At 37.9% G+C, this 26,219-nt stretch overlaps 1 protein-coding gene across 3 annotated transcripts in view; it reads right to left on the bottom strand.

The window, feature by feature from the left end:
• The window catches only part of scfd1 (sec1 family domain containing 1), a 156,155-nt gene that overhangs the window by 117,784 nt on the left and 12,152 nt on the right, over positions 1–26,219 (bottom strand). For 2 of the 3 annotated variants that reach the window (XM_059956112.1, XM_059956122.1), the window contains exons 6-10: positions 25,197–25,284; positions 20,733–20,822; positions 18,587–18,642; positions 16,929–17,014; positions 14,182–14,281 (exon numbers count right to left, since the gene is read on the bottom strand). In XM_059956112.1, coding sequence (XP_059812095.1) covers positions 14,182–14,281; positions 16,929–17,014; positions 18,587–18,642; positions 20,733–20,822; positions 25,197–25,284 — 420 coding nt within the window. Of the gene's footprint in view, positions 1–14,181; positions 14,282–16,928; positions 17,015–18,586; positions 18,643–20,732; positions 20,823–21,574; positions 21,598–25,196; positions 25,285–26,219 lie in introns of those variants that run through there. The other variant, XM_059956130.1, reaches the window with a different exon arrangement.

Raw genomic sequence — 26,219 nt, 5'->3', positions numbered from 1 at the left:
ACTGGAGGATTTATGCTCCACTGAAATCTCCTCCACCTAAATCTATCAGTTCAGTCCTTTATTCCTTTCTTCCTCATATACTTGTTCATTCTTCCCTTAAATGCATCCGCACAATTTGCTTCAAGCACACTGTGGTATCCAGTTCCACCATCTGACCATCTTGGCTGTAACAAAAAAGCTACTGGATTTCTTGGTGAACATTTAATTCTGGTGGCTTCGAATTACGCTCATCCACACAAGTGGGATTATTTTCTCCACATACACTCTGCAAAACACTGACTTAAGTCTAAAAGCTCCAAGGTCTCTATTGGTCAGGACAAAGAAAATCTCTTACTGATAAACTCACATATTTCTGGTATCATTCCTACAAATCACCTCTGTACTCATTCAATCCCCAAATATTCTTTTCATAGTCTGACAACCAGAATTATTCAAGATTCCAAATGCAGGCTAATCAAAGTTTGATGCAGGTTAAGACTGGAATTGGTTTATTGTTGTCTCATATACCAAGGTACAGTAGCTCGTCTTGCATACTGATCAGATAGATCAATTTGTTAAACAGTGCACTGAGGTAGTACAAGGTAAAACAACAATGCAGAATGAAGTGCACCATATACAGAGAAAGTGCAGAGAAGGAAGGCAGGAAGGTGTAAGATAATAACAAAGTAGACCGTGAGGTTAAAGTACTAAGGACCTATTCAATAGTCTAGTACCAGTGAAGTAGAAGTTCTCTTTGAGCCTGGTGTAATGTGTTTACCAGCTTTGGTATCTACTGCTAGATGGGAGAATGGAAAGAGATAATGCCCTGGAAAGGTTTGTGTCTTTAATTAAGCTGGCTACTTTATTGAGGCAGTGAGAAATGTAGACAGAGTCCACGGAGAGGAGGCTGGAGATGGCAATGTGCTGAGTTGTATCGATAGCTCTCTGCAATCTCTTGTAGTCACCAGGGCTATGGGCAAAACAGGTGCCATACCAAGCTGAGATGCATCTGGATGGGGTGCTTTTGATGGTACATCAATAAAAGTTGGTAAGGGTTGGCAGGAACATGCCAAATTTCTTTAGAAGAAGCAGTGGCATTGGCGAGCTTTTTTGGCCATGGCTGTTGGTAATGCTTACTCCTGTAAACTTGATACTCTCAACCCCCTTAAACTCAGCACTACTGATGAACATATCAGCATGTGCTCCACTCCCTTAATGAAGTAAATAACCTGCTCTTTTTGATTGCCAACATCTTTGTTGTGTGCAGTTTTCCCAATGTTTCTATTGTATTTCTTTGTACATACTGTGAATGCCTGCAAGAAAATGAATTTCAGGGTAGTATATGGTTACATATGCACTTTGATAATAAATTTACTTTCAACTTTTGAGGGAAAGGTTGTTGTCATAATACCATGTTACTAAACTCTCTATCTACTCATGTATTCTAATACATCATTACTCGAGGTACAGCCCTCTCTAGTGGTATCATCTACAAGCATGTAAATGAAGTTAAAGGAGAATCTGGCCACGCACTCATGAGGGTGCAGGTAATAAGGTAGTGGACTGAGGACAAAACCTTGTGGAGCAACAGCATTTAGAATAAGTGTGTCAGAGATGCTGCTGCCTATCCTTACTGACTCTGGGCTGTTATTCATAAAATCAAGGATCCAGTTGCAGAGGGAGGTCCTGACTTCAAGGTCTCTGTTTGGTGATGAGTTTTCTTGGAATGATACTATTGAAGGTGGAACTGTAGTCAATAAACAATAGTCTAACATAGGTGTCTTTGCTCTCCAGATGGTCCAGAGATGCATGTAGGGAGACGGTGACTGCTACTGACCTATTTCAGCGGTAGGCAAATTGCAGTAGGACAAACTTGCCTGAGAAGTTGGAGTTAATATACGCCATGTCCAGCCTCTTGAAGAACTTCATGATGGTGGATGACAGAGCAGTCATCAAGGTGAAGCTTAACTTCCTTTCTTTCCAATTCTATACGTCCAGAAATAAACCACTCTGCTTGGTTTGCTGTGTCTTAATGACTTTACCCATCTGTGCCACAAGATTTAGTGATAGTATTATTTGTACTCCAATATTCCTTGTTTCATCTACAACCCCTATTTACACACCTTTCAAGTGAAATGGCTTCACTATACTTCCTATGAAAGTGCTCTCTCTCACATTTACCTGTATGTTAATTATTCATTTATTGACATCCTCCTACAATTCATAGCAGTCTTTCAGAGTCAGAGATTCAGATTGTCATTTAGAAACCACAAATGCAATGCAGTTAAAAAATGAGACAACGTTCCTCCAGAATGATATCACAAAAGCATATGACAAAACAGACTACACTAGAAAATCCACATAACGTTTGGCAATCCCCAATCCAGAGTCCGGAGAGGCTGCTGCGTATTAATATCGCATTACCGTCTTAGTGCGTTCCCCAGAAAGGAGCTCCAAATCCACAAGACAAACAAGACCAAAAACTAAAGCTACAAGACCTTCACAAAACCACAAAGTTACAACAGTGCAAACAATAGCATAATTGATAAAAAAAAAAGACTATGGGCACAGTAAAAATAGTTCAAAGATGTTAAAGGATTATAAGTTCAAAAGAAATCACCACACAGTTTCCACAAGTCCCCAGGGTGCCAGCCGGCGGCAGAAGGGAATACCCCTGCTATGGACTTCCACGGCGCCGCCCGACTCAGCCTCGCAGATGCAGCACACATCGAAAGCGAACTTACCGCAGCAGACTCCGAGTTCATGGAAATTTCCGAGCTGATGACCACCCCCTCCTGCACAGCTTCTCCGAGCACCATCCTCTGCCGAGCGTATTAAGACGGCCCCGCCAACAGCCATCGGCAACGTGACCCCGAGGACTGGGGGCCTGTTCTTCCTAGCAGAGTCCCGGACCTCACAGCAGCAGCAGCAACAAAGAAGGTCTTCCTGGAGATTTCCCAATGGTCCTCCATGATCCCACGTCCGTTTTCAATCGATTATGATTGCGCACGGCACCCCACTTCACAAATAACAGATAATCAGCTCCGGAGTGGCCGCTGCAAGCTGCTTTACGCCGCCATCTTAAAAAGTAACTTTCAAAGTAATAACTATCAACAGCACCCTTCATATTTCCCCTACATAATTAGCTGTCATTTACAAGTTTACGTTTTTGATTTCGGTATCTGAATTATTAATGTAATCTGTGAACAGTAACAACCCCAAGATAGATTCTTGTGGAACACTACTATCAGATTTTGCCACAGGGAAAGCCATCTCATTTCCCTGTTTTCCATCTTGCAGCTGGCAAGCAATCCACCATCATTCTCATTCCCAACCTTTACATTCTCTTTTTTTCTTTTTCAATCTTTTTATTAAGTTTCATATATAAAAAAAAACATAACATAATAATGAATAGGTTATAAATGCATAAGACTTGAAATTGAATTAATAGTAGGATAACAATATCCTATTAAAATATCAACAGAAAAACAGTACATTATCAATCAAGTCTACAGTAATTATATGAAAAAAAAAGAATAATCGTCAAAAGAAAAAGAAAAAAATTATAGAATACAAGCAAAAAGTATATATTAAGAAAAAAAAATACTAAACTAAACTAACATGGGCAATAATAACAGTTTATTTGTATATGATAGTGCCAAAAACTCTGGAATTCCATACCAGAACAAGAATAGACAGAGAGAAGGTCTGGGAGAGGTCAAATTAATTCATATGAAAATGTCAAATGAACGGTCCCCAAGTTTCTTCAAATTTAACTGATGAGTCAGAAATAGTGCTTCTAATTTTTTCCAAGCTCAGATAAGAAATAGTTTGAGAGAGCCACTGAAATGTGGTAGGAGGATTTACTTATTTCCAATTTTGCAATATAGACCTTCTGGCCATTAATGTTACAAAAGCAATCATTCATCTAATTGAAGGGGAAAACTGATTACCATCCTCATTTGGTATACCAAAAATTGCAGTAATAAAATGAGGTTGTAAATCGATATTCCAAATTGAGGAAATGGTAGCAAATATGTCCTTCCAATAATTATATAAGGTGGGACATGACCAAAACATATGGGTCAATGAAGCCACATCTGAATGACATCTGTCACATTGAGGGTTAATATGAGAGTAGAATCGAGCAAGTTTATCTTTAGACATATGAGCTCTATGTACAATTTTAAATTGTATTAAAGCATGTTTAGCACATATAGAAGAATTAACCATTTGTAAAATTTTTTCCCATTTTTCTATTGATATATTATATTGAAGTTCTCTTTCCCATTCTTGTTTAATTCTACCTGATATTTCTGGTTGTATCTTCATAATCATATTATAAATAAAAGCCACTAATCCCTCTGATAGGGATTTAAGGTAAAAATCATACCTAAAAAGTCCATTGAAGTTGAATTGGGGAAGGATGGTAGAATTTTATGTAAAAAATTTCTAATTTGTAGATATCTAAAAAAGTTAGATTTAGGTAACTCAAATTTGTTGGAAGGTTGGTCGAAAGACATCAAACTACCTTCAAAGAAGAGATCACGAAAGCATTTTATACCTTTCCTTTTCCATATGCTAAAAGCTTGATCTGTCAAAGGTTTGAAAAAAAAATTAAGTAAAATAGGGCTATCAAGAACAAAGTTATTCAGAGTAAAAAATTTACGAAATTGAAACCAAATTCGTAATGTATGTTTGACAACAGGGTTAGATATCTGTTTATTGAATTTAACTAAATCGGCAGAAAGAGAAGAACCCAGAACGGAGAATAGAGAATATCCCTGTGCCTCATTGCATTCTAAATTTACCCACTGTGGGCACAATGATGAATCCAAATCTGATTTCCAATAAATTAAGTTACGAATATTATTCGCCCAATAGTAAAATCTAAAGTTAGGTAGAGCTAAACCACCATCTTTTTTAGATTTTTGTAATTGCCTTTTACTTAACCTAGGATTTTTATTTTGCCACACAAATGAAGAAATTTTTGAGTCAATGTTATCAAAAAAAGATTTAGGAATAAAAATTGGTAAAGCTTGAAATAAATATAAAAATTTTGGTAGAATCATCATTTTAATAGCATTAATCCTACCAACTAATGATAAGGATAAGGGAGACCATCTTGTAGTAAGTTGTTGAATTTGATAAAGCATAGGTAAAAAATTCAATGTAAATAAATCTTTATATTTCTTGGTAATTTTTATACCTAAATAGATAAAGTTATCATCAACAACTTTAAATGGTATCCTTTCATTCAATAAAGTTTGCACGTTTAAAGGGAATAAATCACTCTTATCCAAGTTTAGTTTATAACCAGAAAAACTACCAAATTGAGCCAACAAGGATAAAATAGCGGGAATAGACCTGTCAGGATCAGAAATATATAACAACAAGTCATCAGCATAGAGTGATAACTTGTATAATTTCTCATTGCGGGTAATACCAAAAATATTAGGAGATTCACGAATAGCAATGGCTAAAGGTTCTAATGCAATATTAAACAATAGAGGACTTAGGGGACAACCTTGTCTCGTACCACGAGATAATTGAAAAAAAGATCTGTAATTATTTGTAAGAACAGAAGCAACAGGTTTATGATATATTAGTTTGATCCATGATATAAAATTAGGACTAAAATTAAAATATCTCAAAGTGTTAAATAAGTATACCCATTCAACTCTATCAAAAGCTTTTTCAGCATCTAGTGAAATAACACATTCTGGGTGATGAAGTATAAATTATATTAATCCATTTTCTAATATTAAAAAAGGAATACCGATTCCTAATAAAACCAGTTTGGTCTTCTGAAATAATCTGTGATAGTGCCTTTTCTAACCTAATAGCTAAAATTGTTGTAAGAATCTTAGAGTCTACATTTAATAGTGATATAGGGCGATAAGATGCACATAAAGTGGGATCCTTATCTTTTTTAAGAATTAGAGAGATAGTAGCTTCATAAAAAGACTGAGGTAATCTCTTCTTAACAAATGCATCATTAAAAATTTCACATAGCCAAGGGGAAAGCAAAGAAGAAAAAGTTTTAAAAAATTCTATAATATAACCATCAGGACCAGGAGCTTTCCCTGAATTCATTGATGAGATAGCCTCTCCTATTTCGGCCAAAGAGATAGGAGCATCAAACAAGCTACGATCTTCATCTGTCAGTTTGGGAATATTCAAATTGTTAAAAAAGTTATCCATCATGGACAGATCGCCATCAAATTCTGATTGATATAAAGATTTATAAAAATCTTGAAAAGTGTTATTGATTTCTTTATGATCAGTAATCAGATTGCCGTCTTGTTTACGAATTTTAATAATTTGTCGCTTAGTCGAGATAGCTTTTAATTGGTTAGCTAACAATTTGCCAGTTCGATCACTATGGATATAAAATTGAGCCCTGGTCCTAATTAATTGATTCTCAATTGAAGAAGATAATAATAAGCTATGCTCCATTTGAAGCTCAACTCTCTTCTTATAAAGTTCTTTGGTTGGAGTCACGGAATAAATCTTATCAATTTCTTTAATTTTATCCACTAATAAAGCGATATCTAAATATCTTTGTTTTCTTTTACCGACGGAATATGAGATAATTTGTCCACGGATAAAAGCCTTAAAAGAGTCCCAAAGTATTCCTCTGTCAATCTCTTCTGTATAGTTTGTTGAGAAAAACAAGTCAATTTGCTGTTTTATGTAGGTGATGAATTCTGGATCTTGAAGCAAAGTAGCGTTAAGTCTCCAAGATCTAGTATTATTAGAAAAGTCCGAAATCTTGATAGATAACTTCAAAGGTGCATGATCCGAAATAGCAATAGAATCATATTTACAATCAATAACATCTGTTAATAAACGATGATCAATAAGGAAATAATCAATTCTAGAATAACTGTGATATACATGTGAAAAAAACGAAAATTCTTTATCTTTAGGGTTCAAAAACCGCCATATTTCAGTAATTCCCGAATCAACCATAAAAGAATTAATAAGTAAGGCTGATCTATTCGGAAGAATTCGAATAGGTTTAGATCTATCCATTGAAGGATTCAAACAACAATTGAAATCTCCACCCATTATCAACATATATTCATTTAGATTAAGAAGGGAAGTAAATAAATGTTTAAAGAATTCAGGGCAGTCAAAGTTTGGAGCATAAATATTAACTAGAACCACTTTTCGATTAAAAAGGGAACCAGTTATCAACAAAAATCTGCCCTGTGGATCAGAAATAATTTCATGATGTGTAAACGAAATTGAGGGGTCTATAAAAATAGACACACCCCTAATTTTGGCGGTACAATTCGAGTGAAATTGTTGACCCTTCCAGAACCTAAAAAAGCGTTGATTATCCTCCCTCCTAATATGGGTCTCCTGTGCAAAAATAATATTAGCATTTAGTCTATGGAATACTTTAAATATTTTTTTACGTTTAATCGGATGATTTAAACCATTAGTATTCCAGGAGATAAAGTTAATAGACTTATCCATCATGCCAATATTAGTTGTGTATATCATAAAAGGTTAAAAAGACACATAACCCATAATTCAGGAAGAAGGAAAAACGATTCAGGAGCAACTGGAGAACATGACACCTCAACAATATTAATAATTTAAAGTCGGCCCATAAACTAAAAGCAAAAAAATAAAAAGCAAAAGCGTGAAAGAAGATCTCTACCCCCTCCCCCAACCCCACGGAAAAAAGCCAAGCGGCAGGTGCATAAACTAACACTAATATTAGCCCCATTTTCAAGATGGCGACTTCATGAAAAGAAAGAAAAGAGAAACTATATAACACCCAGATATAAATACAGGGTTGTAAACAGAAAGAATATATATCAATCAAAATGAAAAAATAATATAAAAAAGCAAAAAATCATTAATAAAAAAAAGGATAACCATTGAAGATTAAAATAGTGTAATATGCCTTTAAAAAAAAATTCCACATTCAAATATAAGGAAATGACGTTTCAAAAACAAAGACTTATGGGAAGAAGAAACGACATTTTGAAAGGACCATTTTACAAAATATAGATGTAAATTCACCAATTTTTTTTTAAAAAAAGGTTATCAAAATAGAATTAAAAAAGGGTTCAATAACCACTACAGTATATATATAAAAAAAAGGTTCAAAAATTCAAAACATTCGTCCCATTCTCAAATACAGGCAAATAAACGCTTACGGAAAACAAAGTCTTATGGGAAGAAGAAACGACATCTTAAAAAATAAATCATTATTACAAAGTCTTAACATGTATATCTAATCCAGAGGGGAAAAAAATTAATTAAGAAAAAAGATATTTTAGTAAAGTTAAAAAAGCATCTGTAAATCATGATAATTAAAAAAAACAGGTCTACAGACCAAAATAAAAAGCTATACCGCAGCTTCATAAGTTAAAGCCTAAAACGGAATGGCGTCTTCTCTCCAAAAGTTCTTCCACATAACACATAGTTCAAGTTGGACTAGAAGAGCGATATTCTTCAACGAATTTCTTCGCTTCTTCCGGAGTATTAAAGAAACGCTGACTGTTGTCGCTCAACGTAATTCTGAGATTCGCTGGATATCTTAAAGCTTGTTTAAGTCCAATCGAATGAACCTCCGCCATCACCGGTTTAAAAGCAATTCTCGCCCTCATTACCTCGAATGAATAGTCCTCCACAATACGAAACTTGTTGTTTCTGTGAGAAATCATACCTTTCTGACGAGCTAATCGAATTAAAAGCTCTTTCTCCCGAGGATAATGGAGACGGACAATCACAGCTCGTGGCTTGTCTTTCGCAGCCAAAAATCTCAAAACTCTGTGGGCACGATCAATAGTAGGTTTAACCCGCAAAGCGTCCTCGCCAAAAATTTCCCACAATAAATTAGAGAAATATTCAGTTAAGTCACCAGACTCGAGATTTTCGGGAAATCCAATAATACGCAAATTCTGTCTCTGAGACCGGTTTTCAAGATCGGTGATTTTAAACTTATACTGCTCCACTATTTTAGCGGTCGACCGTACCTTCTCCTACAAAGTTTTTATTGTACGTATTTTTTCACAAATTATCTTGTCAAGAGCCGCAAACTATTCTTCATGGCGTTCAATATCTGCTGCTTGCGATTGAAGCTTGATATCAAATGATTTAACGACTTCTTCAAGCTCCGACATTTTCGCAGTAAGTTTGTTTTCCAGACTTGCAAGTTTAGTATCCAGTTTAGTATCCAGAAGACTGGAGATTGCATCGAGAGTTATAGGGTCTTTAGACGATTTCTTAGGTACAGACATGTTAAGTTTGAAAAAATTAAATCCAGTGTTATTTTTAAAAAGAGAAATAAATCGTAAATATCAACCCATGTAATTAAGTACGAAAAGATTTGATTAAAGGGTGATTATAGCTTAAAAAATGAAGAGCGCCTAAAAGGCAGATGTCTACGTCGCCATCTTGAAACTCCACCCCCAACCTTTACATTCTCCCACCTTATTTGTTAGTCTTTTATGGGATAGTTTATTAAAGGCCATTTTGAATGTCTTTTATTATCTGCTTTTGGAATCTGGAATCATCAAAATTTATTTGAATGGCCTGCTTTTTGTTTATTAAAAAAAAGCATACATAAAAAAGTCAATGAAAATGTGTATGTTTTCTACGATTACACACAGAAGAATTTTAGCAGCTGGTGGTCAGGCTCTAAATCAAAGTATCCTTTTATACATTAGGGAAATGGAACTGAGGTTAGAGCCACTGTCATGATCTTTTCTCTGATCACACGACTGTTCGAACCATAAAATAGAATTATTGGTTTGTCAAACCACAACGTCAAAACATGGAGAAGCCATCATTAACTCCCAAAGCCCCTGATGATCTTATGAAGCTGACTGTGAGCAGCCTTTAGGAGGGTGAACCTACGGAAAGTATCTAGCCCAGATGGGTACTTGGCCAAGTACTAAAAACCTGTGCTGATCAACAGGCTGGAGTGTTCACTGATAGCTTTAACCACATGCTTTGGCAGTCTGAGGTACTCACTTACTTCAAACAGCTTCAATTTTTCTTGTTCCCAAGAAGAACATGGTAACCTGCCTCAATAATGACTGTCCTGTTGCACTTACATCTGCAGAGATGAAGTGTTTTGAGAGGCTGGTGATGAAACATATCAACTCCTGCCTGAGAATTGACTTGGATCTGCTCCAATTCCCCTACCAGTGCAGCAGATACCATCTCAATGGCTCTTCACTCAAACCTGGAACATTTGGATTGCAAAGATGCATACATCAGGATGCTCTTTATAGACTACACTCAATACTATCATCTCCTCAAAACTAAGTTTCAAGACTTTGGCCTCAATACATCCTTGTGCAATTGGATCCTCACTTGCAGACCCCAGACAGTTTGGATTGGGAATATCTCCTCTACAATCTCCATCTGCTCAGATGCAACACTTAGCCCCCTGCTCTACCTGTTTATACATACGACTGTGTGGCTAAGCCAATGCCATGTTCAAGTTGGCTGACAACATCACTGTCGTAGGCCGAATCAAAGGTGGTGATGAATCAGCATACAGGAGATTGAGTGGTGCCAAAACAACAACTTCTTACTCAATGTCAGCAAGTCCAAGGAGCTGATTATTGACTTCAAGAGAAGGAAACCAGAGGTCCATGAGCCAGTCCTCATTGGGGGAATTAGAGGTGGAAAGTCTCAGCAACTTTAAATTCCTTGGTGTTATCCTTCCGGAGGACCTGTCCTAGGCCAGCACGCAAGTGCCATCGATATCAATATCTAGCAAGTCAATGTAAAAAATATACAAACTTGTGCATTTTAACAGTCATTCTATTTTTAACTACAGATGATCAGTTTCTCAGGATTCTGACTAGCTTAATGAATGGACTACCCACCCACCAGGAGAAGTGCTTCCTTTAGCCATAACAAGGCCTGCCTTGTCCACCACAATCAATTTGCATTTGTCACCTTCCCAATTTATCACAATTCTCACTTGTCTCATCTCCAACACAAGCATCTTTACCAAACTGACCACAGCTCCCACGGTTATCAATCATAGGGATCATTGATGTACGAGAGAGGAACTTCTTCAGAGGGCTTTAAGTGCTTGGAATTCTTTGTCCCACAAGGCTGTAAGTCCAAGCATAGTCAAAGTGGAGATCAGTAGATGTCCGGGCCCTAGATACAGGGCAAAGCCGTAAATGTAAAAGCTCAACCATGTTCTAAGCCAAGGGTCGGCAACCCGCGGCTCCCCGTAGTTTGTTAGTTTTTGAAATGTAATTCGAAATTTGAAGATTATGGTGATCTTGTACAATCTAAAAACGTTGTGGAGACCCCATTTCCTGGCACATCCGAACCGGCTCACAATTAGCCACCGTTCCGGCTAAGGGAGATAGCCTACGGGGGTTTGTGAGTACATGTCTTTTGGAGCATCCGCGCCCACGGGGACGGGTTGAGGGAGGCTTTAAATCAAGGCTGTTTAGTTCGAATAAAGTTACCTTTGACTGCAGTGTCATTTTAGCGCTGCGTGTAGCGCTACACCGCTACAACGTGTTTTTTATCGCTATTAATATACATCACCACTGCCAATGCCTGACACCCGCCAGTGCGCGCTTTCTTTTAATTCTTCGATCCAAGGTAGGCTACCTATGGAGTAACCTTCAACCCAACGTCTTTTTTTCGGAGTTCAAAATGTTTTTGTTGCATGCAGAAATGTAATTTTGTTTTCTCTGCAGGAGTTCATCAATTTCATAAATGCAACACATTATAGTTTGTTTATACATAGCATAAAGGCAAAAAAAAACGTTGTATGCAGTGTTATTTCATTTTAAATGTCAAACGGGTTTTGTGGCTCCCAGTGTTTTCTTTTCTGTGGGAAATGGGTCCATATTGGCTCTTTCAGTGGTAAACGTTGCCGACCCCTGTTCTAAGCAATGAGAGATCAGGTTCAATTCTACATATGGCCATGCATGAAACTATTCATTATTTAATTATGCTTCCGCCAGCGTGCTAGTCTCTATTTAAGTAGGTACTGAACCAATTCTAGACAGTTAGTTATTTCATCAATATCAGTTTAAAAACTCTAATATATCTTAAAAACATGTACTGTAATTCAAATTTCTAATTTGCAATAGAAAGAACTTAAAATGGCAAAAAAAATTGCAGTTAAGGAACTGGCCTTTCAGACTGAGGAATGCTTCGAAGTGTCATTCAACACATACAGTTGTGCTGAATAAAATAAAATTGCTGTAGCAACAACATCACCATCTACTGGCAATTTTAGGAGGAACAAACTCCTACTCCTTGGAATGAATACATCACCGTGCAACTGGATGTTGGACTTCCTAATCAACAGAGCACAGACTGTCAGGATGGACCACCAGTGACCCCAGGGCTGTATGATGAACTCACTGCTGTACACTCTGCTCACACGCGACTGCATGGCCAAACACCCGAGCAATCATATTATCAGGTTGGCCTGACACAACAATCATCGATGAGATGGCCTACAGAGAGGATGTGGAAGGGCTGGAGGCCAGGCAAATAACCTCTCCCTCAATGTTAACAAGACAAAGCAGATGGTTATCGACCTCAGGAGAATTTGCAAACTCACTCCCCTCTTTACATCAATGACACAGCAGTGAAAACTATGAGCTGTTTCAAACACCAGGGAGTGCACATCACACACAACCTCTCATGGTCCCAAAACATACCCTACACAACAGGAAAACATACTAATGCTGTTTTTTTTCCTGAGGATGCAGAGGAGATATGGACTATACACATTTATTCTCAACATCCTTCTATAAATATACAGTGGACAGCATGGTAGTCAAAACTGCCCAATGCATCATCGGCATCAGACTACCTACCATCAAGGATATATATACAGAAAAGTGCTGCAAAAAGGTCAGTAATATCATGAAGAATTGCACCCACTTTGATCATAGACCGTTTGTCCCACTCCCATCAGGGAGGAGGCTACTTAGCATCCTGCCAGGATCACCAGACTCAAAAACAGTTACTTTCCCCAGCAGTAAAGCTGATCAACACCTCCACCCACTAACTCACCCCTCCACACTCCCACCACTACTACTTCTCCATTTCCTGTCCGTCTCCTTACGTATAAACATTCCTGTGTCTTGCGTCACTTATATGCACATAAGCTACCTTAAGTATTTATTTTTACTGTTTTTTTAAATTAAAGTTGTTCTTATCTTATTGTGCTTTTTGTGCTGCATTGGATCCAGAGTAACAATTATTTCATTTTCCTTTACACTTGTGTACTGGAAATGAATGTTGAATCTTAATAATGACATAAAAAATATTATCTGAGAAATAGACACAGGAGTACACCATTCTGCTGTTTTGTTTAATAAGATCATAGCTGATCTTTTATATTCAATGCGCTTCACTGCACTGACCCAGTATTGTTTAATACTCTTAATATCTATCACTTACTGAATTAACAAATTAACATTCATCTATCCAGTGTATCTTGCCATGTTTTTCATTGGATTTGGCTCTACACATTTGAAGTGTCAGAAAGTTCTCTGATATTGTAGGAAGAGTGAATTATAAACAGTGCGACATATACAACAGGACATTTGGGATCTTGTTTACCAGTAGAATGAAAGCATATCTACTTAATGATTCACAGTAAACAGTTAAATAAACAAGATAGCAACTTGAATGGGTGAATTCAATGCCAAATCAGGTGTAGATGAAGAATTGGAAAGAAAGATGTGGATGAAAAATGGGATGCAAGAAAAAAGTAAAAGAAATCTTCCATCTGTTTCTCACAATACTGGAAATAACTTCATTTCATAGGCTAGTGAGATGGATTGAAAGGCACCAACTATTCCTATTTTAATTAAGAGCATGTTTACATTGTCAAATAGTAAACAACTTCCCATGGCACTTTTAAGAAAGTACATTCTTGAAAGATAATGGGGAGATTAGACATGTGACATTGTTTTAGGAAACCTAATTAAACAGTGCAAAATAATAGTGAATCACAACTTGTGTAGCTTCTCTTTCTCGATACAAGCTGCCAATGTGCACATTATAATGCAAATATGTCCTTCAGACAAGGTTTTCATCAAAACTTGGGATGGTTATCAGTTAATATTTTTATTGTATTAGAATTCAATATCTGTGTACTTAATTGCTACTAAACAGCATCATCATCAGGATCAAAGCAAAGTGTGGGCACAGTTGTTTTCTTACCAGCACATCATGAACCAGGGCTTGGTACGTCCATGTATGATGCAATGGAGTTGCTAAATCTATATTCCTGTCCACAAGGACTAATAATGGTCTTTGGAAACTGTGGTAGAAACAAAAGGAACAAAAATATAAGATGATACATGAATTGAATCAGAATCAGGTTCAGGTTTCTTATCACCAGCATGTGACGTGAAATTTGCTAACCGAGCAGCAGCAGCTTAATACAATACATAATATAGAAGAAAAAGAAAACAAAATAATAATAATAAAAAATAAATAAATCTGTTATATGTGTATTGAATAGATTAAAAATCATGCAAAAACAGAAATAATATATATTAAAAAGCAAGGTAGTGTCCAAGGCTTCAATGTCTATTTAGGAATCGGGTGACAGAGGGGAAGCTGTTCCTGAATCGCTGAGTGTGTGCTTTCAGGCTTCTGTACCTCCTATAAATTGGACTAAGAAGCTATTCACTTGTCAACGTTTCAACAAAAGCTACCACATCTGCGTGAAATGCATCCGGCTACAGCTTTTTGAAGACCACGTTAGGGATCTGGAGCAACAACTGCTTGACCTTTGGCTTTTACAGGAGAGTGAGAATATAACTAATCAGAATTAAAGGGAACTAGTCACCCCAAAGTTGCAGGAAGTGAGTAGCTGGTGACTAGGTGAGTGTTACTCCACTCTTTAAGAAAGGAGAAAGGCAGCAGAAAGGAAATTATAGACCAGTTAGCCTGACCTCAGTGGTTGGGAAGATATTAGAGTCAATTATTAATGATGAGGTGATGGAGTACTTGGTGATAAAGGACAAGATACTACCAAGTTTCCTTCAGGGAAAAATCCTGCCTGACGAACCTGTTGGAATTCTTTGAAGAGATAACAAGTAGGATAGATAAGGGGATGCAGCCAATGTTGCATATTTGGACTTTCAGAAGGCCTTTGACAAGGTGCCACACATCGGGCTGCTTACCAAGTTAAGAGCCCATGGTATTACAGGAAAGTTACTAACATGGTTAGAGCACCGGCTGATTGGTAGGAGGCAGCGAGTGGGAATAAAAGGATCCTTTTCTGGTTGGTTGCCAACGATGAGTGGCGTTCTGCGGAGGTCGGTGTCTTCATCCTAGACTCTCCCACCTTGGGAAATATCCTTTCCACTTCTACTCTGTCTAGGCCTTTCAACATTCAAAAGGTTTCAGTGAGATCTCCCCTCATCCTCCTGAATTCCAGTGAATAGGAGAAATTTCTTTAACCAAAGGTTGGTGAATTTGTGGAAGTTGTTGCCACCCGCAGCTGTGGAGGCCAGGTCATTGGGTGTATTTAAGATGGAGATTTATAGGTTCTTGATTGGATATGGCATTGGAGATTATGGGGAGAAGGCTGGGAACTGGGAACAGACTCGATGGGCCAGATGGCCTAATTCTGCTCCTATGTCTTATGCTGTGCCATAGGATCTTTGAAATCCTTTACACATTTTTCAGAAATAAATTTGAAATTATGAGAGTTCAAGTGTGGATGATTTACTGCAATAGTTCAATACAACCTTAATTATATTAATTTGTACAGAAGAAATCTCATTTTAACATTTACACATAAACCACTTTTTCATTCTAACATGCATAATAAAAAGAAATTGCATAGATCACTGATCATCCAGCTTAAAAATACAATGTCTCAATGTTAAAAGTTAAAATGCAGATAGAACATAGGGAATTGTTAGTTTAATGAACCACTCTCAGTTTTATTCAAGTATCTTTTGGCTATTCTTTATTAAGATACATTTAATCTTATTAAGATACTAATTAAAGGAAGTGGTGGTAGTTAGCTTTGTTGAAAAACAAAGTGGAGCTCTTCTCCTCCTTGTCTGCAAAATGTATTAGGAGACCATATAGCCTATGGAACTAGCCCTTGAGAAAACCAATGCAATAGTTAATGTTCAAATTAGGCTCTTACTACACTTTGGGATGTGGATTTAAATCACTGGCTGTATATGGTAAGATATCTGGACACCCTAATGGTTACACGCTCACCAGGTCAGGACTGCATTGAGCTTTAAACAACTTTGTTCCTCTCCCACCTGTTGTTTTATGGGGTAGTACTTCATGTGAGTCAATGTGTAACGTTAAACAAGATTTAATATTATTTGTAATGCTTCTGCCTATCGTACAGTGATCAAATTATATAAATTTCCCCTTTATCAAAACAAAATTTAAAAATTACTGTCAAAGTCAAAATCCTAGAAACACCCGACAAAACTAACTTCTCCCTATAATGACACAAGAAAATCTTTTTAGCACAATACAATCCATGAAGGTTTGCAAGGGTACAATCCCATTAGATCCATTACCTTTCTCCTTATTTTCCTGCACTACTGCAGTTCATGCACTATCACGCATGCCATCAGGATTTGCCATTAACTAGTATTACCGTAGCCAATCACCCTCCCAGCATGTCTTTGGCAAGTGGGACGAAATCAGAATACTCACAGAAAACCCACATGTGCACCAGGAGAACAACTACCAGGGTTCAGACAGTACCAGGGCTAGAATCAAAATTGTGTTCCAGAAGCTATGAGGTAACAGCACTAATGACAGTGTCACTATGCCAGCAATGCCTTATCATGCAGATGCACAAAAAGTGAAAACAGGTACTTTTATATAGCTTACTCAAACAATGTTAAACTGCAAAAAACCTATTAGTTATAACCCTAGGGTTTCCTTTTTTACAGAGTTAATTTACTGAATTGTACCTGAATTGTCCTCCACTAAGATTATCACCTGTGAAGAGACTATTTCTGGCATCTCGTAGATTTTCTCGCAGTTTCTTATCTAATTTCTGAGAAAAGTAATTAGAATTATTTTTAATTGCAGAAACATCTATTTAATTCTGTAGCAGAAAGCAATAAATCATTGAAAATCCTTTACTCTTGAACAACTGTTAAGAAAGACAGTACAGTTTAGGACAGTTGTTCTAGCTAGAAATAAAGATACAAACTTCAAATTATACAATGGATCATGCACTCAATATTGCTACACAATTAATAAGATTTGATTTCAAAAGGCTGAAAACTTAGTTTACATGAACATTTTACACCTTTGGTATCATAAGTCTGTTACTCCTTTCCAAACAGTAGACCATTCTCATAGGTTCAAGGAGTGAGGGTGCCACAATTTCTCAAGGTCAATTTGAAAAAGGCATCAAATGGCTCTAAAGCACTTCGCAGATTCCTAAAATTTAGAAAGGCACTTTTCATGTTCTGCCCAAACTTTTTAGTTTTAGAAGTGTAGTCACTGTTGTAAAGCTGAAATGCTAAATTTTTCTTACTTTCTCTTTGCAATTGATGTGATAATTAGATATTTTTTTTTCCCCACTGAGCAAAGTAAGTTAGTGTCAATGCAAGTCCTGAAACAAGTATTATTCCCTCTACTTGCACATGAAAAGTGCCAAATAACTGTATCACGCATGGGTTGAGAACTCCTCATTCATCTTACCCAATATTATTGGTACTGTGGCGACCCACTTCCTAGTGCACTCGAACCGGCTCACAAATAGCCAGTGTGCCGGCATAAAGGCCAGTCCCAAAAGGGCGCCAGGTCTGCTTCACCAACAAAGGGAAAAGCTCGCGCGGGACTGTGAGTACGTGCCCCCTACAGCATCCACGCCTGGGGAGGGCGGGATCAGGGAGGGTTTAAAGCGAGGCCACGAAGTTCGAATAAAATCTTAACTGCAGTTTACCAATTCCATGTCGTTATTTTAGCGCTGCGCGTAGCACACCGCTACAGTACTGCACTTCTATCAGTATTTAAGAGCATTAGGTGGCAGTGTAAGGGGTGCTGCCTGATGTCAGCATTTATGAAGTATTGCAGATCAGTTTTTTAATTTCATCATTACTGCTTACTTTCCAAACTAGGTCACAGTCTGGTAAGTAAAATAACATGTTATTTCGAATCAATCAACATATTCTGAATTACTGAGGCCCCATACAGTTAAATTCCTTGTCTACTCTGCAACAAGTCTTCCTCAATAAAATTTATCATTTCACTAGTTTTGGTTTTGTCACTAGCCTTAACTGACCCCTTTTGGATCAATGCTTTAGTCCAATTCTGTCCTCTATTATACCCCAGAAATTTTAATTTAAACTATAGCAAGCCGTTGTTATTGCAGTAAGAGCTTCCTGCAATATCTGATATTTAACATCTATGTGAGGAAGCAAGTGGGACTTCACTTTGATATCTTACATTACTTAAATTCATTTGTTTTACTAATTGATTAGAAATAAGATTTTTACCAGCAGCTAACAATTATAAGCACTAATTTATCAGGTATACATTATGGATCATGCATTGTCTAGTAATTATTAAGCTTATTAGTTATGTGTACTGAAATAAATGAAAATATATTTCTTACCACTGCTACCATTTCAGCTGCATTTCCTCGAGGGCATCGTATGATTGGAACAGCACCTAATTTAAGAAAGGCAGTCAAACTACAAGATTTGCAAAAGCTCTGAAATTAATGAGCTGCTGTGCTTATCATCAATTTAAATTCTACCCACTTATTTTAAATTTCAAAAATATACTTTGGTCATAATCACAAACACACACACACAAAGAGCAAATACAATTGTTATGTCTTTCTCCACACTGAGTAGTACCTGTTTAATATGTTAGCTTATAACACATCCATGGCACTCTTGCTTCCTGAGGCAGAGCATATGTGAAATGTTTCAGAGACTATTACAGAAAGCCCACTCAGAATCTCAACAGTGGTTACACCAAGCTTCAGTTCATTTTGCAGCACATAATCTTGCACTTGCAATGTTCCAGTCAGAAGTGTTTATCTCTGGACATTGTGCATTGAAAAACCAACAAACTACAGGCAAAGTGCACCTTCCATCAAGTTGACTATCTTCCAGCACCAATAGGTGTTTATCTCAAGGTATCTCCCTGAGAACAGCCCGAAGATCTCAGGGTACTCAGAGGTGCACATGGTGAACCATGACAAGAACCAGTGCATCCTTTTCCAGACTTTCTTGTCAAATACACAGTGCATGAGGAGGTGGGCTGATGTCTCATCCTTGCTGCAACCATCTTGAGGTAGAGTATGAGGTGAGAGTGAGAGTCCAGTTGGGAAGGCGGCTCTAACAGGGATGTTCCTTCTCTCTAACAGCCAAACAAGATCTTGATGGTTACCTGGCAGTTCTTGTAAATGAAGCATTCTGCCAAATGCCTTTGACAATCTACTCAGGAAAATGTCCCATAGAATCCACCCAGAAACAAGAAGAAATCTGCAGATGCAGGATCCACCTTCATCTTCTCCCAAGCTCCCTCCAGAGCATTCCAAGCTCACCAATCAGAGACCTTACAAAATTGTTTGCTGCAGAAACAGTCTTTTGAAGAACAGGCAGCCTGACAAGATCGCACCACAAGACCAGGTTCATTGCAACACTGGGGACGGGTAAAACCTCAAGATAGTGACACTTGGTGTTAGCCTACTCTGATTTTAAGTACTGTTCAATGGAACCACACCCGAAAATGGCCATTGTAATGAAGATGATGTTGAGTACATTTCCCCTCCCCCTTCACTGGAGACCTTTACATAACGACCAATGGATGAAATACATTCTGGATCTCCAGATGAAGTGAAAGATGACTCGGGTGACTACAAGGGCATGGTATCAGGGATTGTGTCACACTTGTGCTGTGCTTAGCTATACTGAGAACACTTCACCCCTTAAGACCACTTCATTGCCTGCCATCAAGAGCGAGTGCTATTCTCACATTCCCAACTTCCGTTTCACCTTTGCATTCTGCTCCAGTCAAGCTTTAACACTTGCACCAAGATCACAGTATCAATGTCCCAGCACCTTCTGGTAATCCAGCTCGATGATGAAGAGTACAATGGAACAGTTACTTGTATGGTCTCATTCTTACTGCAATCAATTCCAGTTCATGGAGTTAATTCCCGCGTGTTGTATACACTGGTTAACCTGTGAATCAATCATGAGTCCAAGCAGAAGTCAGTGACATTATCCATATTCAGAGAGGGTTTGACCTGAATGCCATCAGCTCATCCTTCCTCAAGGAATGACACATCAACAAGACAACGAAGAGTGGGCAACTTTGCTAGACTGCAGAGTTGATTAGAAAACGTTGTTTCCCAATAATAATATGGCCTGCACTATTGGTGTCTATATAGGGTAGTTGCATCCATTTGTTGATTCCTTCTCTAAAGGTCATTTCAGAGGACACATCCACCACGTAATCACCATCAGCTCAAGTTTCACTTAAAGTCAAACGATATATCCATGTAATGTGACAGACTTCTTACTATCAATCTACTTGGTTTCTTCCCCATAATTCCAACTGTATGATTTAAAACCCCTTAGGAGGTGACCATGGAGGTGCATCACACCCAATCACCCTGATACACAACTTATCACTGGACAGCCCTAAATATTTAAGAAATTCATAAGAGTATACTTTCTTTAAAGCAATTAAAACACCTTCAAAACTGTAATAACAGAAATAGGGATTTGCTACACTCCACTTACCCATTGTGACAAAAAAACAGAAAAGGCTATCCACCAGAGTGTCCATAATTATTTCCATTTCTGTATCAGTGATATCAGGTCGATTGATTGCTGAAATAAGATGGGGAGAAAAGAAATTGTATGCCATACATGAACCAACAGATCCCAAGCCATTTTGCAGAGACTTGCTTACCTTCAAAACATAATTATTACATTATTGAAAATATAGTACACGGTATACACTCAACAAGCTATAACAAAGGACAATAAAATGAAAAAAATAGTAATGATGACAAAATAAATATTGGCCATGACATGAAAATAATTCTGTTCACCTTCTCTGAAACAATGCCCCTGGAGCTACATTTATCCAGGAGCTGCTAAGTGGTCTCACTTTAAAACTGCATCCAAAAGGTATTAGCTACAATGATACATTGCATGCAAGTTCCACCTGGATTCCTGTGCTCAGTTTTCCATGGCACAAGAGTTCTGCTCTCACTCAATGTCAGCAAAACCAAAGAGCCTATTATTGATTACAGGTGGAGGAAACCAGAAACCCATGAGCCATTTCTCATGAGGGGATCAGAAATGGAGAGAGTCAGTAACTTTAAATTACTTGGCATTATTATTTCAGAAGATCTGTCCTGAGTCCACTATGTAACTGCCATTACAAAAAAGGCAAGGCAGGACCTCTACCTCCTTAGAAGTTTGCATAGTGCACCCTGATAGCTTCCCTATCATTGCAGGAGATTTCAACCATGCCAGCTTGAAGAAGTCTCTGAACAACTACCACTAAAATCACCTATGGAGCCAGAAGAGTCAACACACTTGACCACTGTTCTACCAGCATCAAGAAAGCTTACCGTGCCATCCCACGCCCACACTTCGGTAAGTCTGATCATCTGGCTGTACTTCTACTCAGGGATTCAATTTCATGATTCTGGGAATGAAAGGGTTAACATATGAGAAGTGTTTGGCAGCTTTGGGCCTGTACTCACTGGAATTTAGAAGAATGTGTGTGTGTGTGTGTGTGTCTGTGTGTGTGTGTGGGGGGGGGGGGGAAGAATCTCATCGAAGCCTTCTAAATGTTGAAAGGACAAGATAGGATGGATATGGAAAGGAGTTTCCCATGGTGGGTGTATCCAGAACCAGGGGGAACAGCTTCAAATTGCGGGGAGACCCTTTAGAACAGAGGTAAGGGGCCCAAGAGTAGTAAATCTGTGGAATGCTTTGCCACAGATTGCAGTGGAGGCCAAGTCCATGCGTATATTTAAAGCAGAAGTTGATTGTTTCCTGATCGGTCAGAGCATTAAAGGATATGGCGAGAAGGCAGGTGTATGGCATCGAGTAGAATCTGGAATCAGCCATGATGGAATGGTGGAGCAGACTCGATGGGCTGAATGGCCTAATTCTGCTCCTATGGGTTATGGAGAGTCTAAATGAGTACGCCTCACTTGCCATCTGTGTGGATGAGCATATTAGACATATCCCAAACTAAAAGCTATGAAACAACCAGGAGATTTGTAGTCTGCTGAGGGGTAGATCTGTGGCATTCAAGACCAATGATCCAGAATGACACATCTTCCACATATGACCTACGGAAGGCTATTAAAGGTGAAAAAACAATTCTGATTGATAGAGACAGAATCAAATGCACATCAGCTCTAGCAAGGTTTGCAGGCCAGTACTTCCTACAAGGCAAAACCTTACATCATGAAAGGCCGTGATGTTTCACTCCCCAATGAGATCAATGCCTTTTATGCAAAAATAGAGAACAAAACTACACCTGTGCGAAACCCTGCAATATCTGCTGGCACTGTGATCGCTGTCTCGGAGGCCAATGTCAGAACAGCTTTCAAAAGGGTGCACTCTTGCAAGGCGCCAGACTCTGATGGTGTACTTGGTGGGGCTCGGAAAGCCTGTGCCAACCGACAGGAGTGTTCAACGACATCTTCAGTCTCTCACTGCTGCAGTCAGAGATTCCCACCCGCTTCAAAAGGGTGACAATCATATCAGTGCCCAAGAAGAGAAGGGTGAGCTGCCTCAATGACTTCTGCCCAGTGGCACTCATATCTACTGTAACGAAGTGCTTTGAGGGCTTAGTCATGGCTAGTATCACAACCTGCCTAAGCAAAGATCTGGACCCACTGTCATTTGCCTATCACAACAGATCTACAGCGGATGCAATCTTACTGGCTCTCTATTCACCCTTGGATAACCTGGACGATTGCAATACATATTGTACATCAGGCTGCTGTTTAGTGATTACAGCTCAACATTCAAGATAATCATACCCTCAGATTTAATCAAGATCTAAAACCTGGCCTTTGTACCTCCCTCTGCAACTCGATCGTTAACTTACTCACTGGGAGACCACACTATGTGCAGATCAGAAGTACCATCTCCTCCTCGCTGACAATCAACACTGGCACACCTCAAGGATGCCCACTGTTCTACTGTCTCCACACCTATGATTGTGTGGCTAGGCACAGCTCAAACACCATCTATAAATTTGTGATGACAGAACTTCTGTTGACAGAATTTCAGATGGTGACAAGGAGGCGCACAGGACTGAGATAGACCAGTTGGTTGAGTGGTGTCACAGCAATAACTGTGCACTCAAAGGAACTGAATGTGAACTTCAGGAAGGGGAAGTCGAGGGAATACACATCAGTACTCATCAAGAGATCAGAAGTAGAAAGGGTGAGTGGTTTCAAGTTTCTAAGTGTCAACATCTCTGAGGATCTATCCTGGGCCCAACATTTCGATGCAATTACAAAAAAGGCATGACAGCAGCTGTATTTCATTAGGAGTTTGAGGAGAATTGGAATGTCACCAAAGACACTCTCAAATTTCTGCAGATGAACCATGGAGTGCATTCTAACTGGTTGCATCACTGTCTGTTATGGAGGGACCACTGCAGAGAATAAGAAAATGCTGCAGAAAGTTGTAAACTCTGCCAGCTTCATTGTGGACATTGGCCTCACCAGCTTCAAGGACACCTTCAAAATGCAATGCCTCAAAAAAGGTGACATCCATTATTAAGGATCCCCATCACTCTTCCATTAGGGAGAAGGTACAGGAGCCTGAAGACACACACTCAACCTTTTAGGAACAGCTTCTTCCCCTTTGCCATCAGATTTCTGAATGGAGAATGAACCAATAAATGCTACATCAGTACTTTTTCCTCTCTTTTTGCACTAATTATTTAATATAATTTTCTTTATAATATATTTTTATTGTAATTCATAGTTTTAATTAATATATTGCATTGTACTGCTGCTACAAAACAACGAATTTCATGACATATGCCAATGATATTAAACTTGACTCTGATTCTGAATCAGCACGTCATCTAAAACCTGATGAACTTCTACAGATGTGTAGTGGAAAGTATACTGACTGATTGCATCACAGCCTGGGATGGAAACACCAATGCCCTTGAATGGAAAAAAAAACTACAAAAAGTAGTGGATATTGCCCTGCCCATCACAGGTAAAGCCCTCCCCACCATTGACAAGGGATGCTTTCGCAGGAAGGCAGCATTCATCATCAAGGACCCTCACATCCAGGCCATGATCTTTTCTTGCTGCTGCCAACAGGATATAGTTATAGAAGCAGTAAGGTTCAGGAACAGTTATTACCCCTCAAATATGAGGCTCGTAAACTAGAGGGGATAACTTCAATCACTCCCAATAATGAATAGATTCCGCAACCTATGGACAAATTTTTAAGGATTCTGCAACTCATGCTCTCAATATTATTTACTTATCATTATTATTTTTGTTTTTGCAGTTTGTTGTCTTCTGCACATTGTTTGTCTTGGTCATGTTTCATTGATTCTATCATATACTGTGAATGCCGGTAAAAAATGAATCTCAGGGTAGTATATGGTGACGTACATGTACTTTGATAATAAATTTACTTTAAACTCCTTTCTAAAAACACTAAAAAATAAACCTTAATATTTCAAAAAACAAAGAGTAATACAGAAAAGTTAATAAGCAGTGTTTGAGTTTTTTTAGTGTTTAAGTGTCGGAGATTGTTGGTACAAAATCCATTTCAAAATGTTGAGAATTGAATGCATCTTTTCCTGGTAGGTGACATCAGAGAAGGATTTTCATATAACCATAAAAATATTTTATCAATATTGATATTTAATATTCTGTTATATTTAAACGTTCACCCATTGTACATTCTATTTGTAAAAAAATTTCATGTTTTAGACTAATTTCATGTTTTTGAAATCTGATGGAGCCCTACTCTAATTAAATTTAATGCACCATAGTTTCATCAGCAGACAAAGCCTGGATTAATTTTCACACTAAAAGAAATAACTTTTTTTTCCCAAAAGAAGAACTGTATTTTAAAAATACAACTTAAATATGTTATTATTTTAGACTATAAATGAAAACTGGCTTGAATCTGAGAAAAAACACTCCCGACGCACATAATAATATAGAAATAAGAGATTGGAGACAGTACCATGATATGAGATCAGCTGTTTGTTCTGATTGCACAGTACAAACATGTCATCTTCCAAAGTGATAAAGTTTAAATACTGATCAAATAACTGCAAAAATAGGAAAGCAGAAAAGGATGTCAATATCACATAATGCTAAATTCTTTAATATCAGCAAAACCCATAGAGTGCAATTGAAACTTCAGATTTAGGAGAATCATGATCTGTACAAAGTTGCAAACAATTTTCTTTTAATACAAGTGTAACTAGCAAATAATTATATTTTATTCAAAGTATTAGAAAATTGTTCACCATGAAGACTCTATATCAAATTAACTTGTATATTAATCAAACTTATTAACTGCACAATTGCCTTAAAACTTAAACTTGCTATAAGGGGAATCACATTTTAAATGTAACCAAAAAATCTGGTGTATCAAATAATACTCAAATCATGTGTCCATTTAACAATTATTAGAATTGATTTGTAATTGAGTTTGTTGATTACAAACTGATTATATAGAACACAATGTTAATGAGCCATATCCAGAAGTCCAGAATGAGGGGTCACAGTTTAAGGATAAAGGGGAAGCCTTTTAAGACCAAGATGAGGAAAAACTTCTTCACACAGAGAGTGGTGAATCTGTGGAATTCTCTGCCATGGGAAATAGTTGAGGCCGGTTCATTGGCTATATTTAAGCGGAAGTTAGATATGGCCCTTGTGGCTAAAGGGATCAAGGGGTATGGAGAGAAAGCAGGTACAGGGTTTTGAGTTGGATGATCAGCCATGATCATACTGAATGGTGGTGCAGGTTCAAAGGGCCGAATGGCTTACTCCTGCACCTATTTTCTATGTTTCTATATCCAAATATGTTGCATATGTATTTCAAAGAAACACTTACTATTTTGATTGGGAACATGCTTTAACAGATCAGCACTACAGAAGATTTACGATGTTGAAAGGTTACACATGAGACTCAAAAATGTTGATCTAGGCATCCAACAAACAGATGGTAATTGACAACTTTAGAAAAAGCAAATGTACA

This window comes from Hypanus sabinus, chromosome 2, assembly GCF_030144855.1.
Source record: "Hypanus sabinus isolate sHypSab1 chromosome 2, sHypSab1.hap1, whole genome shotgun sequence".
Taxonomy (NCBI): domain Eukaryota; kingdom Metazoa; phylum Chordata; class Chondrichthyes; order Myliobatiformes; family Dasyatidae; genus Hypanus; species Hypanus sabinus.
This window is presented reverse-complemented; position numbering and strand designations above follow the sequence as displayed.